This window comes from Varroa destructor, unplaced genomic scaffold (genome assembly GCF_002443255.2).
Source record: "Varroa destructor unplaced genomic scaffold, Vdes_3.0 BEIS01000006.1, whole genome shotgun sequence".
NCBI classification, from domain to species: domain Eukaryota; kingdom Metazoa; phylum Arthropoda; class Arachnida; order Mesostigmata; family Varroidae; genus Varroa; species Varroa destructor.
This window is the reverse complement of record NW_019211459.1, coordinates 8,115,854-8,131,070: the sequence shown is the minus strand read 5'-3', so window position 1 is coordinate 8,131,070 and position 15,217 is coordinate 8,115,854. Positions and strand designations below refer to the sequence as shown.

At 40.0% G+C, this 15,217-nt stretch overlaps 1 protein-coding gene and 2 long non-coding RNA genes across 7 annotated transcripts in view; 1 reads left to right on the top strand and 2 right to left on the bottom strand.

The window, feature by feature from the left end:
* Nucleotides 1–4,585: 4,585 nt before the first annotated feature.
* Nucleotides 4,586–7,277, bottom strand: LOC147754816 (uncharacterized). The gene is made up of 3 exons (XR_015330647.1): nucleotides 7,032–7,277; nucleotides 5,638–6,567; nucleotides 4,586–5,319 (listed from the first exon to the last, which is right to left on the bottom strand). It is a non-coding gene; the product is annotated as an uncharacterized LOC147754816 (long non-coding RNA).
* Nucleotides 7,278–7,379: 102 nt separating this feature from the next.
* The window catches only part of LOC111252491 (uncharacterized), a 44,519-nt gene continuing 36,681 nt past the window's right edge, over nucleotides 7,380–15,217 (top strand). The window contains exons 1-3 of one of the 4 annotated variants that reach the window (XM_022810489.2): nucleotides 7,380–8,227; nucleotides 11,871–11,969; nucleotides 12,944–13,045. In XM_022810489.2, the coding sequence (XP_022666224.1) occupies nucleotides 11,931–11,969; nucleotides 12,944–13,045 (141 nt within the window). In that variant the 5' untranslated portion in view covers nucleotides 7,380–8,227; nucleotides 11,871–11,930. Of the gene's footprint in view, nucleotides 8,228–11,870; nucleotides 11,970–12,141; nucleotides 12,296–12,943; nucleotides 13,046–15,217 lie in introns of those variants that run through there. The other 3 variants (XM_086993688.1, XM_086993689.1, XM_086993687.1) reach the window with 3 other exon arrangements.
* On the bottom strand, nucleotides 9,533–14,671 carry LOC147754815 (uncharacterized). 2 transcript variants are annotated; one of them, XR_015330642.1, is made up of 3 exons: nucleotides 13,883–14,671; nucleotides 10,585–10,651; nucleotides 9,533–10,322 (listed from the first exon to the last, which is right to left on the bottom strand). It is a non-coding gene; the product is annotated as an uncharacterized LOC147754815 (long non-coding RNA). The 2 variants fall into 2 exon arrangements; XR_015330643.1 differs by lacking the exon at nucleotides 13,883–14,671 and adding an exon at nucleotides 13,648–13,779.

Sequence of the window (15,217 nt, the reverse complement as noted above, 5' to 3'; positions counted from 1 at the left end):
TAGAATATACAAACGTGATCGGTTAAGGCTGCGGCGCCATCGGCAGATAGCATCAAATGGCAAGGGTAGCCGTTGAGGGTAGGAAGGAATTCATCTTCGCCTTATAGCCTCATACTTTACCCGGATAGGATGAGACTGGGCTTGTCGTACACCTAGGATTCCTCCCGCTTCGAACTGTCCAAAACGGCCATATCTGACCGGAGTTGTATCTTGTATCGACTCGCGTATATAGGCATTTATAGGCTCGTAATCACCAAGCTCTATATAGACATTTTCACCATTCATCATGGATGAAAACTACACAATGAGCGCCACTTTGGCCAGAAAGCCCCCTTATACACGAATGTAAGCCGATGTGAGTCTTACCGTGATCCAGTGAGGATGCAGCTGGCCACTGGCGAATTGCAGGACATGCGATGAGTTTGAATCGCGCCCCATTTCACTTATGTGACGCTGTTTGTCTTAGAAAGCACTAAAATATTTAGTATCAGTAATTTGTCTAGGTAGATCTATACGTTTAACGTCACTGGCGCACCAGTGTCGAATAATCATTGAATGTTGCGTATTGATAGGTTAGTGATAAATTTTTTGCCGGACCATTTATACGCCCGCAAACTCCGTGCACGTGTTTGATCAGGTCCTTTGTGCATGGTCGTTTCTACACGTAAGGCGTTATTAAGACAACGAGCTTCTACAGGTCGCTTTCATTTCTATCAAAACTTTATCAAAACGTTGATACTTAGGTGCAAAATTGCAAAAAATTGCATGAATCCAAAATTAGAAGACCGTTTCGTACGTTGTAACGAGCTATATGAAGGCCAAGTTTCATAAATTGGTAGATTAAATACATTATGTTGGTAATTTAAATTAGTTAATCGATAAGTTTTTTTTGCCTTATCCTCGTACTCATCCATATAGGTACGTGGCTATGTAAAGGAGCCGTGAGTCAGCAAAATCTCACGAGTGCTAAACTGGAGCAACTTGTATTGTTGCTGGCAACGGACATTTATTCACTAAAACCGGTTCCGGAAATAGCATTTCGAAAAAACCATCAGTTAAGGCTTGTTTCAATAATGTCTATATCCATATTACTGGTCTAGGCCATTAACGCATCGTTTGGATCAAAAAAGGGAAGCTTTCCTAATCATAGATCAACTACTACAACACACTACAGAACAACCATATTACTACTACATAATAAGAATGATTTACAAAAAGCGTCAACAAACACTTGAATAATTAAACATTTATAACACGCATGCCACATATGGATGAATAACGCTGATGCCATGCTTACTAGATATCGTGGAAAAGCCTGAAAAGCTGAAAGAGAAAATGCTTCCAGACATGATTTCCAATTGAGGCTTATAGGGATATATACGAAATGGTGATTCGCTGATTCAGCATGACAGCTGTTCAGAATAGACTAAGTTGCCACTGATATTAGAGGATGCTCCATTAAACTGGAATCTACTGTGCGATCTGAAACCATTTTGTAGTATACACGACGAATCCCTAGACTCTGGTAAAAGGCGAGCTACGGATTGCACCTCTAGCCTGAGAAACCTGAGAGCCCTCGACTGCCTTTCGAGAAAACCGTCCGAAGACTGATCCAACAGTTTAAAGTTTTTAACAGCTTTTCTTACTCAACAAGATCTAACATCTTGTAATATCAAACACTATTTCTTCTGGCAGAACAGAGGCTTAATAAGGCCATATGTTTGCAAAACTTCTAGCCCAAGTTATGCGTATAGCTGTTTACCTTTGTGTGCTATCTTATGTAGAGGTCAATTGAGCAAGATGGAGACCTCGAAGTACAAAAGATTTAAAATTGTGCGATTTAGGCGGACAGTTAGTTTGAGAGGTTTTATTGATCTACACAAAATATCGAGTTCGTTCTAATAGGTTCTTTATGCTATACATTTTTGATATGGGCATCTACGAATCTGCTAGCATGAATGGAAAAAGCACGAGAGGGTAGTAACGCGGCAGTTCTTGACAAAGTTCCAAGGAACGTCACCAGCGATTTATTTCAAACTCGTTAAATCAGCCGTTACAAGATGTTAGTTTTATATCGATGCACAATATACCGCAATAATCTTTTTTCATCGGGTCAAAAAGATTAACAACAGCGGTAATAACTCCAACTGAGAGCTTTCGAAGCTACTAAATCTAGACGGGGCAATGCACTCTGCAGAGAAAAAAACTGATCTAAATCACTGGCGTTTCAAATATAATGCCTAGGTTTTCTGGAACAGAAAAAGAGCGCTCAGAGCCTCATTCTCCGCAAACACATTAACGAACATAGACTTTGAACTAAACCTTGGACTAACAGATTTAGAGGGGGATTTAACGTAGTTTTAACTTTAAGAAAGGAACGTGAAACTCTGAAAGAAGCCAAGTCGCTGAAAAATCGCTGTTTTTTTTTCGCGCAGCAACAGCATCTGTATGTACCAATAGAAGAAAAACACCCGACAAAAACTGCAACTGACTTTTCGCACAAGTTTGTTCGTAAATTAGTGTTTCAATACTTCGCAATACTTCTACTCTAAGTGGACTAAAGTACCGATAGTCTATTGACGAGCTCCTATTTTGGAAGTTTAGTTTTTTTTTTACAGTGCGGCGTTAGCGGTTGCTAGAGGCATCTTGCCGGATCTATGTATATCTATATGCAAACGTTCTATCAAACGAGATCAGAAAAGCTACTGATGAGCGAATACGGTTAATATGCATATATAATATTAACATGTAACACAATATACACATACGACATAAACATACGTGTCTTTTTCTTATATCTATGCATATTGCACGTATCGGCAATCAGCGATTACATCGAATAGTCTAAACAATAGTAACATTAAAGTGTGAGTTTTGATAGAATAGGCGAGCGGGCATGATAGCCTGTATTCTGTCAAGTTTACGTAAGATACTGAACGCACTGCTAGGCAGTACAGTAAGGTGTCAACAGCGATACAGCTGTTCTATCAACTCGATCGAGTTCATCGGAACGCTGCGTCTATGTAAAGCCAACAGCCAAAGACAGGTATTAGTACTACGAATAATTTAGAAAATTAATGTATGTCTTTTTCTATGACAGCAACGAGTCCCTAGAACCAACCAGGATGATATACAATTGTTCATAACCGATGTCCCGCGATGAACAAGAAATTTACAGGGACAAACCTCTATGAACGGCTAAATACATGACAAGCGTCAAACGAACTTCATCCTACCTAGCATCGTAGGTACAAAGGTTTCTGTTTGTATAATGTCTTTGTAAAATGTAAATCTCTCGCATTTAGTAGCACCAATGAGAGATGACTTAGCGAGAGCTGGAACTATTAGATGATCGATAAAAGCTTGGCTCAACAAACAATCCTCGTGTTCTCTGAAAATGTCGAGACTGATTTATTTCCATGTTAACGTATTGATTATTATTTGAAGTTCGGATAAACATAGCTATCAGGGCAGCATGGAATTGACTTTGGGCTGACAACTAGCACTAATATCTGAACAGGTAGAAAGCAGTTTCGAGCTGCCAGTTACTCGCCGGCTGTATCTACGATTCACTTAATAGATGAGAACTTGTCCCGCTACGAACAAGCAACAACCCTTTTTATGGAAACCAACAAGAGAAATTGGTAAATGTTTGAGTGAGCCGGCGTCGACTTGCCATCATTATCTTTGTACGGATTCATAATATCTAATAAAGACATGTATATATCAGCTTTTATTATAAGCAGATGTCGGTAAATGATTGGCTCTTATCTTGAGATAGGATGAGCGAGCTAGCTGTACCAAAGCTAAGACGTAGGCCGATATGTTCCTAGGTTAACACCTAACGGAGAGCAGGAGATTCTCGATCACATCAACGAAATAAACTGTGCTGACTCAAGCTTCCGGTGCTGCTCGCGTATATCAGCAATCCTCTATATAGATCAACCCAATTTGCTCTAAAATTTGGCTTTTACGCCCTCTACATAACCTTCTTGGACGAAAAGCCAACATGCACCACAAAGGCTTTAATCGAAAAAAAGTTTCGTCACTATGAATAGTTACAGTTGAAAATGAACTTAACAACGTATGAATAACTTAACCATCATTCAAACGCATTGCATAGCAGATTAAATACTTTGGAATTGTGCGCGGCTTTCGAATGGGAATTTTAAATTCAGGCTCTATGTTTTCCCACCTTTCTTATTTAAGATTATAGCTGACTCGCAAATTTGTGTAAAAATCAACAACACTATATGAAAAACGTAATTTTACGTGTAAAATACACAGGTTAATAAAAAAAAAAAGTATCTACGAAAAGGTATCTGCAGAAATAAGCTTATTTTATGATTTATCCTGAGATCTTTGGATCAGTCACGAGAATATTGTTTTCTTAGCTACTAGACAATTTTTTGCCATCCTTTATAAATTGATTCTACAGTCGATCTTTAACAGTTGTTAGAAGCACGTAATAGACGTCATGGCGAAAGTCTGCAATGACCTGACTGACGCTTACTAATAAACAAATTGGAGCAAAAAGTGATTTATTGTTTTTATTCATTTACAGAATAGAATTGTGAGAGAGTATTTAGTATCCAATTCATACAGTTTGAATATTTTTATTTGTTGTTTATCCATAACAATACATTTATTATTGTTTATTCAGTGATCATCATAACAATGGCGGTCTCATTTCAAAGTTAGTACCTTTTTAGTCTACCATCAAAAATTAACCTTGATACTACCGTTTGTACCGGACAATGGATTTTCTAGAAAAAAACGCCCAGCAGAGTGTCATGAGCAAACTAAAGACTTTAGTTCTTTTTCTTGGAGGGGGTAAACTCGTCAACACAATGTAATTATCGCGCGCTTATATAACATTAATAAGCGTGACACTCAAGACAAGTGAGCATTCATCAGAGATGTATTTGTGCATTTCAGAGGTAGAAATCTCGCAATACAAACAATCAGATTAGTAAACAACCGAACTCTTTCAAATAGAGTACCTACAGGCCAATGGTAGCGCGCCGTCGCATCCGTTACCTCGCTTATGGAACAACAGTTTCAGGGACCCGTCGGAATCAATGTCATGACCCTGGCTAATTCGGCAGACCAGTCAATTCCCAGTGAACATTTCGAAACTTAGCCCAGTCGTATCGTCAATCACTGTTTCAGACGGATTGCTCCCAGGGCGAAGCGAAGTGTGCCTACGGCCGGTTTCAAAGATGCACGACGCTTCGTGTCCGTGCATCTAGTGAGTCAATACGTTTCCAAGCTATTCAATTTGACATACGCTTAACTGCGGTAACTGGGTGGAGCTGTCTATAAATATCAGCATAAAATAGCATGATTTTAGCGGTTAGAATTATTCGTTTGGAGATCATATGGGATTACTGTTTTTTTTTTTATTCAAAACATTTGAAATATGCGATACCTTTTCTCTTAGGAAAAACTAGCTAGAGATGCAATTCGTCTTTATCGTCTCATCATTAAGCGCGTAACCTTTTCTAATTACGAATAAATCAGCTCCTGCAGTAAGCCTTTGATTGCTTCGTTCGTATTTATCCATGATCTTCTGGTGTCTAAATAGAATCATAATAAGCGAAACGTGTAGCGGACAAGCTTGCATTGAAGACTTACCCAATGCAGTCGTGTGCCGTTACAGTGTCGACACTTCAATAGATAACGTCTATTCTTCCTTAACACTATATAACGCATCGGCGCGGGTTAGGTATGTATGAACGTGCTTACAACGATATAAGCACAAGTGAGCCGCCCGTTTTCTTCGTATGTGGCTTGCGTTGAAGATATTCGAGGCATTTATAATATAGGCAAGCATGCGGCTTTCGTATTATGCCATATTACTCATAGCGCTAATGCCTACCAGTTCGTTCGATAAACGCAAACGAACTCATAGATATCGTTAGTATAGTCGCAGGTTGATTGAAATCTGATCGATCAATGCTCCGAGAACGTTGTACCATGTGTAAGGAACCGTTCGGAGATGCCCCCCGAACACACTTTGACGTTATATTCTTCATTTTGGAACGTGCTCGATCGCAAAATTCGGAAAATATACAATTTAAGTTGAAATGAATTCCTTTTTAAAAATAAAGAAGCGTCAAATTCTATTTCACCTGGTGATAGATCTTTAAATGAAGTCCAAAATTGTCCAATGTAAAGTGTAATAGATCGAAAACGCTGAATCTTAAATGATTTTCTTCAGGCTTTTATTCGTATTTGTAGATTGTGACCTTTCATCTGCCAGATGGCAAGGCTGCATCGGACCGTATATCAGTCCTAACGCAAAGAGGTAAACCGGTATTAAAATAGTTTCTTCCCTTTTCCCTCATATTTCTCCTTTTCGATATTACCGTGCCCAATAAATTAGTTCATAGCAGTTAATAGGGATTGGTGCTCTATCCGTTGAGCCAGCCATTAATGTAACCGGTTCGTGGTCAGCCGGCTGCGGCCGCTGCCGCTCTTACCATCGTTAACTTCCGTTTGGCGAACGGAGCAGACTTCGTACCAGCTCTGCACATACAATTCGTCTCTATGACTCGTTGTGTGCTATGCAACAATAGCAGCGTCAATACTGAATTAGTTCTATGTTCCGAAGTTACAGGGTGTTCCGAAGGTCGAACGACTACTTACAGGAAACTAGCTTCATTTGACATAGCGTTTTCGACAATAGGTTTCTGCGTTCTTGTTTTTTGACAACATATGTTTATAGAGTATCGCTTATATGAAACGTAATTAGGAGCAAACGTTCATAAAATGGTAGGAACTCGGATCAGACCTATAGAGCGAGTGATGTTTGTATTGAAATCCCCTACGGCAATAATTTTTTCATAATGTGTTATTTTTATCTACTAAGTACTATCTGAATATATATTTAGAGGGAACATTTTACGACAAACTATAAAAGCGTCAACATAACAAGCGTCAACAAGACTACTCTACCATAACACATCGTTCTTTCGAACACCCTGTACAGTATCATGTGCTGCAGGACTTTACGTCGGAAGACTTACTTGTCTCTTGACCGATCTATCTCAAGCAGCCGTTGGGAATATGTCTTAATAGTGTGCTAGTAGCGATAGCAAAAGTACTGTGGTCGGTTGTTACTGAAGTTCATTTCTATTTTCCTTTGTTTCGATCTGACTTGACTTTGTTGTTGTTATCAACTGTTGTACATCTGTTTCACTGTCGTCGAGGGAAATGTCGAGTGACGGCGGCGGCGGCGGTCGTGGCGCCGCCGCCGCCGCCGCCGCGCTTCGATCACGAACTCATCCGATCGACGAGACCATGTCCGAAGTGTCCATCGAAAACGGCCTGCAGATGTGCAGACGCCAACAAGGCAGCGGTGGTAACAACAACAACAATAACGCAAACGACAACAACGGCTGCAGCAGCAGCTGCGCGCCAAGCGCGTGGGCGCGGTAACCAATGGCTCGGTAAGCCCTTGTTTACTGCGCGGGCTATGGCAGTACGTCGCGCAGGCCTACCGTTAGTCAGCCTATGGAAATTACCATCTGTAGGCTCTAGTTTTCGACTGGTGACGGTAGAAAGCGTCATAGAGAGGTTACGTTGATCGTCAGCAGACGCCGGTTGCTGTTGTAGAACCAGCAATATTGTATGCTGCCCTTATGTCGTACATAAACCGTTTCGAGGTTGTAATTGAATTGACGGACGAGAAGTTGAGTCTTTGGGTGTAAAGAAGTGAAGTTATTAATTTAGCAGCAGAGGAACTGGCCCGTTGTGGTGTTGAATAATGTTGAAGTTCGGTTGGCTGTATGGAAACGGACTGCAACGAACAAATGCCGGAAGTATGAAATGAAGCCCGTGGAAGCACATGATGACCGCTGATAATCACTAGTGCGTCGGTGCCGGTCAATGAATGAATGCTGCAGCGTGACGAATCCGTAGTGACTGGTGATGGGGCAAAATTAAGCGTCATAGTCGCTCGAGCTGTCGATAAGTATCTAATGTGATTTACATTAACATCGGTGATGGAGATGGTGTCAGCGTTGAAGTGCACGTATAATTCGATAATTGTACAAAATGACAGCGGATGATTCTCATCATGCGAGGGAAAACAGTAGTTGTCTTCGATGCTTTAGTTGAGGTCAGTCAGCGTACGGATACGCTGAATTGAATTTGACCTAGTAACAAGAGGCGCCGTGCGTATGTAACCTGTCCTTTAGTATAACGGATTCACTCCTGCGAGGTAGGCTCATCTTCCGCCTACGAACGTTCGGTATACCTATATACAGGAAATCTGAATACGTCTTACTCATGCTTTATCGTATGGTTGCATATCTTACAGAACTTTATTGGTTAAAGCTATTCAGCGTTCTATTTCACAGACGCCTCCCTAATCACTTCAGTGCGGTCTGAACAACACTGAAGGAGTATCTAAAGCTTCGACTACAACTCTCGACCGATTAAAATACCTTGGCCGTCTTCAATTAATGATACCGTGCTTAAAGTTCATAAAAGCCACCGACTCAAGTAGGTTTAAAAGCTTTCATGTAGCTTAGTTCTACTAGAAGATTCAGACGAGCGCTGCCTTTACCCTGGCGAGGCGAATACAAGCTTTCCTAAAATACGATTCTAGCAAAATCGCTCTGATCAAGGTCACTCTAGCTAGCTTGCAAATTCCAAGGACAACCGACGCTTGAGGCGGACTTTTCAACTTTGTTTATACCCGGCAAATTCACCCATTATCAACAAACATTAGCCATTTCAGTGACTGATCCGTTTTTACATATTACCGAGAAAGGCCACTTAGCTGGATATCTAGTGCTAGAACTGTTCCTCGCTTGAAAAGCGTGCATTGACGTCTACCAGCATAGTTATTAAGACAGGGTGACTAACCTTGATAATTTAATTAAAACTGCATAACTCCTTCATGAACTGTATTTGAATAAAAAAACTACTTGAACCTCCATGATTATGTCCCTATTGTTTGTTGACTATAGAAGTTTTGAAAAAGTCTAGTAAGACGTGACACTTTTCTATCAACGACCCTTTGAACAGCTGATTAAGACGGTAGTATTAAAATTAAAATTCATAAGTGAAGTAAGGGATATTTGTGTTCCATGAATTTCACTGCTTTCTAATCTGTGAATAGAATTTTTACCGCTTAAACGTTTAAAATCTAATTTAAGTTATCTTCCTATGGCAAAGATTTATGGCTTATTTAGAGTTGTAAGTGCAGGCATCGATCAACACCTAACAAATATGTGAATCCTTATTAGAGTTTGTGGATTTTCTGTCTTCCTGTTTACAAGCCCAGTAGCGCTTAGATAACCCAAGGCATCGCAACAATTCAATCCTTGCATATAACTATGCAGGGTAAACATTGTATTTTTGACAATAACTTATTTTTAACTCAAATATTTATCTAGCGTTATGAAATATTTTCCCTTTGTTAGCACCAGGTTACAATGCGGTGCTATACAGGCAGAACAATCTCGCTAACTGTTCGATAACTTCGATTTAATATAAAAAATGCATACGTTTGTTGGGCTCCAATAACAGATTTATTTAGAATAAGCTTTGATATTTAAAATAAAATATGAAAAGACACCTCATTCGCGCACCCCATACTAAATTTATCAAGAAAAAATTATATTTAAGAACTAAAGGAAAATTTGATTGCGCCAAACACATGATTCGGCTGTCTTTTTCTAGTCAGCCTATAGGGCTCAGATATGGACCACGAAGTACCTTCGCAATTTCGTTTTGCGTGCTCTGCACCTGCATCTATAGTAGCCGGCCGGAATGATAAACTAGGCCACGGGAATCAAAGGATAGCCCCGTTTAGGTCTTAAAATAGCTTAGTACTTTTCTCTTACCAGGTCTTGCAACAGGCTCAGCTTGTACAAAAATGGTAAATTATGTAAGACCCACCTCTGGTTCATTAGGAATGAAGGGTGAATAGAAGAGCATTTTCGATGACATGGTTTATATTATTGCAGGTTCTAAGGTTTCATAATTTAACATTTTGAAAAACGGCCACAAATCTAAAAAACTGATAGAATTTTCTCCTTTTTACCAATGTCGAAGAAATCCTGAAAGGATATATACGCCTATGAAGTGATACATGCTGTACACTATTCGCTTGCAATAAAGCTAATAACAGAGAAGATAGTAAACTTAGCTTTTCGACTTTTAGACACAGCCTGGTAATTTCTAGCAGATGTTGCGGAGATATGTTTTTTCGACGTACATAAAGACGTTCTTGTTTTCCACGTCCGATGCCGGCGCCGAAGGACCATGTACCACCCTTTGACCCCGATGTGGTTGCGGAGCGGTGTCTATAAGGAATTACACGGGTCTGATCGGTTTCAGTACAAAAAATGTAGGCAGTACAGATTTTTACCATTACCATGGTGATAGAAACAAGTTCAGTAAGATGATAATGCTTCTATGCACATTAGCCGTTCGAAAAATCAAGGTAGCTTAATACAAATAATAAACCCTTTAGTGTAAGCGCATCAACAATGATAACAACGACAAGCCGTCAAAAAATATGAATTTATGTATAAAGCTAGACGCCAACGTTGCTTGTTATGTTACCTTTGTAGTGGTTGTTGACCCTTTTGATGCCCGTTTTTTTCACCAATCGACCCGGTAGCTTTAGTGCCTAGTGTTGCCAAAATAAAAGTAATTGGGTTACATTAATGATATTGCATTTCTGTGACGAATATAATAATAAATTTAGAACAACATTCAACAACAAAATGTTCAGTATATTTTCTGAAACATAGCATTACTAATTTTTTACCTTAAAAAAAACTACAGACACATAAAACCGGCAAATATCTAAATATCCATTCCTGTTTAGCTTTAAGGTTAGATTAAGCGATAGACTAGAAAGTTAAAAAAAAAAGCAAAGATATTACATTTAAAAAGGCTTTTTACGTTAATTGAAAAATATGTTGATTGAGTCTTAGATTCCTTTTCTATAAAAAAGACAAAGTTGGCGGCAAAATATCGGTAATGATGACAGGCTAATGTCTGAATTGGACGGCACCAGTGGGTGTAGCTGTTGGGAACTTACTGCCAATAAATTCTCGCAATTTTTCGTTTTTTTTGCCCTCTTCTCGAAATAAGCTGGAAAAGCCCACCTATAATCGCCTATCCATATATATGCACATAATGAAGAAGACATTCTTCATCCTAGTGAAGTCCAGCTGTAGGACTTACAGACTCAACATTGAAGAGAATTTATACATTAATAATATGTTTCAAAATTTATAATATCTTATGGGTGGGCAGTCAAACTGTGAATATTTGCCTCCTTATTTGATAAATATCCATAAGTTACTTTATGTTTTGGCTTCTGGGTGACGTTCACCAGATCACAATGACGCCAATGCATCAGTAGCGCCTCCACGTTAAGCCGCTAATCTAATGCAATCTCATTTTTTTCTACCCTCTTTTAGACCACCTCATACTATATGCCTCGTAGCAATATGTCCTAATGTTAGGCTAGTTTCCATTTCTTTTTAGAATTTCAGCGTGAAATTTTTCCGCGATTTTCATCTGATATTAAATGGCGTCTTCAAATAAGTTATTATCCTGTATCAGTTTGATTAGCATTATAGACCTCGGCCATAATATGTTGGAAACTTACGTCCACTTTTGCACCGCAAGAACATCTGTGGTAACAAGTTAAAATTCTCGTAAGATAATGCTAGGTAGAAAAAAAAACATGATTGATTCCAGGACAGCCTTGTAGAACTGTCATTTTCTACGAACCCCCTTCATTCGTGTGGATTTTGTGCTGTTATTATTATTCCGATGTTATTAGTACATACAAATGTAAGAAATATTAATCATAACGTCCACTGTACAAATAGTTGCAGGGGAAGGTCGGCGGGTTTAGGCTGGCCCAGAGCGTTTTCTCGTTCTTGAGCAAAATGGCGACCGCATCATCTTCGAAGGATCGCCATATTAACGTGAGATTGTTTTTGCTTATACATTATTAAGATTGAAGCCAAACGTCGGGAATAGCTCATTTCTCTACGTTTCAATTAAGTTCACATTAAAACAACACAAAAGCCAGATGACCTAAGCGATATTAGCAAGTTACTAATAGTTCATTATTTGTCTGCGGGTATGTCGCTGAAGGTCGAAAAGATGAGACTGAAGGTTAAAGAAGAAAACATATGAATGGAATTTGAACTTTCGATGCTTCAAAGTACCCCTCTTGCATGCCAAGTTACTATAAATTATCGTGCAAAGCCAGTTTGGAAAAGCTAGCCCAATGTGTTAACATGAACATGTGAGTATTTTTAATTTGGAGACGGTCACATCGGTGGTATATGAAAAATATAATTTTATCCCAAATGCTGGCCACCACAAATCGGAGATTAATATACTAGACTATTAATGGCTTTGCGGCTTTTTTTCGGGCTTATATCTTTAGCAATTTAAAAATGCTTCTTTTTTTTTGGTAACAAATTTCTTTGGGTATGTACGTACGATTGAATCCTTTTAAATAGGAACTAGCTAGATTTCTTATAGGTTTATTTGGCATTGTATGCGTTTCGAAACAAAAAGACCCAGTTAAAGATCTACGTTTGTCTTTCTGTTAATTTTCTCGTCGCCGCTTATGTAATGTCGGGAATCAGTTTATAAATGTTTTGCGTGACGCCTTAATCGGAAATCATTTATTAGGCCAAGAACTGGTCGGCTGTGCTCGGACGGAATCATTGCGATGCTGTCCCTTGCCAAATTCATGTCACTCGTATTAGGCCCTGATTCATATTTATACGATTGTTCAATTTAGATTTTAATTTACGATACAATTGATTTATAGAAGGATGGGTTATAGTTTGCTGCAGCATAAACCGCAATTTTGTTTTTTAACGGGATTATCTGCAACACGCTTACACAGTGATTGATTAGTAATGATAGTCTTTTATTTCAGAACTGTATGCTTTATCAAAATGTCGGAGAGCTACAGAAGATCGTGCATCAATCACAAACAGAAAAACTCTCGCTGGAGCAAATATTCGCGAAATATCACAAGGTAACTTAACGGCGACAATAGTTTTGCAGCTGGTCCTTTTCGTAAACATAAATAACATTAAAAAAAAAAAAAAAAAAAGATTTTTTATGAGTTGTTACGTATATTTCGCTGCTTTGGTGGGTGTTCCTTTGTTTTGATTGATTTTATCCTAATCCATTGATTTAAGCAATTAATTCATAAATCCAAACTGAGTATTTCGTTTAATAATCCCAATTGTGAACATATTACGAATGATCTTGTACCGGAGAGCTTATAAACATATACACACTCTCCTCCTCCTCCTCCACGAAAGCCCAGTGCTATAAAGTAGACTGCCAATCAAGGACTAGCAGTTACCTTTGTATGCGCTCAGTTTTTCAACTCGGCTACTGACTGATTAGATCTCTTTAAGTTAACTGAAATAAAATGCGAAGACCGATCCAGCAGGATCGACAATGATCCCTAACTTTGTGCATATCTGCCTACTAACCTGCACGTTTAACTACACTGCCCATCAACTGGCGCGTCTCGGAGCGTGCGAGCTGTTCGCGATACGCTAATGTTCGTCGTTATTTTTGGTTGCTACCGCAAGTTACTTTTATAATGACCCCTATTAGCTATACCTTTCACAAGGCCTACGTAGCAAGGTCCCCTGTTGAGAAATTACGGCACGGATATGGGTGCAGAGGTATCGAGGTCAAGGGTCGAGTATCTTGCAGAGTACGCTTCTCACCAGCAAAGACTGTTTAACTCGCCACCGCTTTATCGTTTCGTTCCCTTTACTACTTTCCTTATGGAACCGACCGAACTACTGTGTTAGACCAGCCAAAATTAGCCTACATTTTGTACCGCTCATACCTGCACGATCGGTTCTCTTAGCGTCCGACTTTTTTTTCGTTCCATAGCCGTAAAGGAGTGCAGCGCGGAGCAGGCAATCGGAAGAAGAAACATTCTCATTGTCTAGCAAGCCCGAACCAAGCCCACATAAAGTTGCCAACGGCCTGAAGCTGGGCTGGAATGAACAGTGCCGTACAGCTTTGAGCACTAACTCGATCTGTCTGTTTTCGACTGATGCTGCAGGCCTGAATATAGCACAGCTCCGGCGAATACAGCCCATAATCATTCGATCAAGCCAGGACTAACCTGGCCAATCAATCGTGTCTGTGTTCCATAGCTCCCTAGCATGGCGCGGGATACGGCGCGAAGACCGCGCTGCTTTCCCACAACTTTTGTGTCCATAGCTGCCGTTGCTGCTAATGCTACCGCCGCTGCCGCCGCTGAACGGAAACAGCGCCGCAAGATGGCGCCAGGAAGCGAGAGCGCTTGGCGAGAGGTGTCCTTTTCTGTCTGCAGCAGCACGAGGAGTGTGACGTAAGCTTTTGAAGGCCTAAGCTCCTTGCACTCAAATCGCCAGGGTGAGGCGCGCTAATTCCAGCGCCACGGTTGATAGCGACGATACGTTGGCGGATTGTCGCCGGTAGAAAGCTGCAGAGCGATAAACTCGGCATCCGTTTAGAACGTGCCCGATGGGCTAAAGGCCATCCAGTGGCATCAATGGTGCGGCATGGTTAGCGCCGATGCAGGACCTCAATGTAACTTTAATGCTAATATGTATTGGTTAAACGTGCAGCGTTAGTTATTAATATCGGGCATAATATTGTACAAAATTCAATGCGGCGAAAGAAATGGTATTAAGAGGAAGTATCTTCTATTATGCAGATTGAATTATACTGCATGAAAATTTACATGAAAATATTAGGCTGTTACAAGCGAATCCGGCGGACTTTGACATTGAATAAGTTTTTAAACTACGCGCCACTAGAATATGGAATTTGAAACTTGCGGAATGAAAAGCTCTAGAAATTTGCGGATAAAAACCGGCAGAGGTTACGTCTAGAGTAAAGGATGGAGGAGGAATAACAGCCTTTACTCTCAAAATGCAACGCTTAGTAATCAAGATTGTTCCTCGAAGGTATCACCGGACAATTCGGATAACATTAGGCAAAATGCTTTAGACACAAACGCAGCACGTTGATGGCGCAAACGTTTTAAGAAGGGCGATTGGGGCTCTAAAAACCAGCGAGTAGTTGGGGGCCGAAGAATTAGAACGCATTACCGCGTTCGAGAAGGCTTTTCACGGAAGCAGAGGTTAGAGGCTAAGTACCCATCGGTCAAAATTGGTATCTCACATAG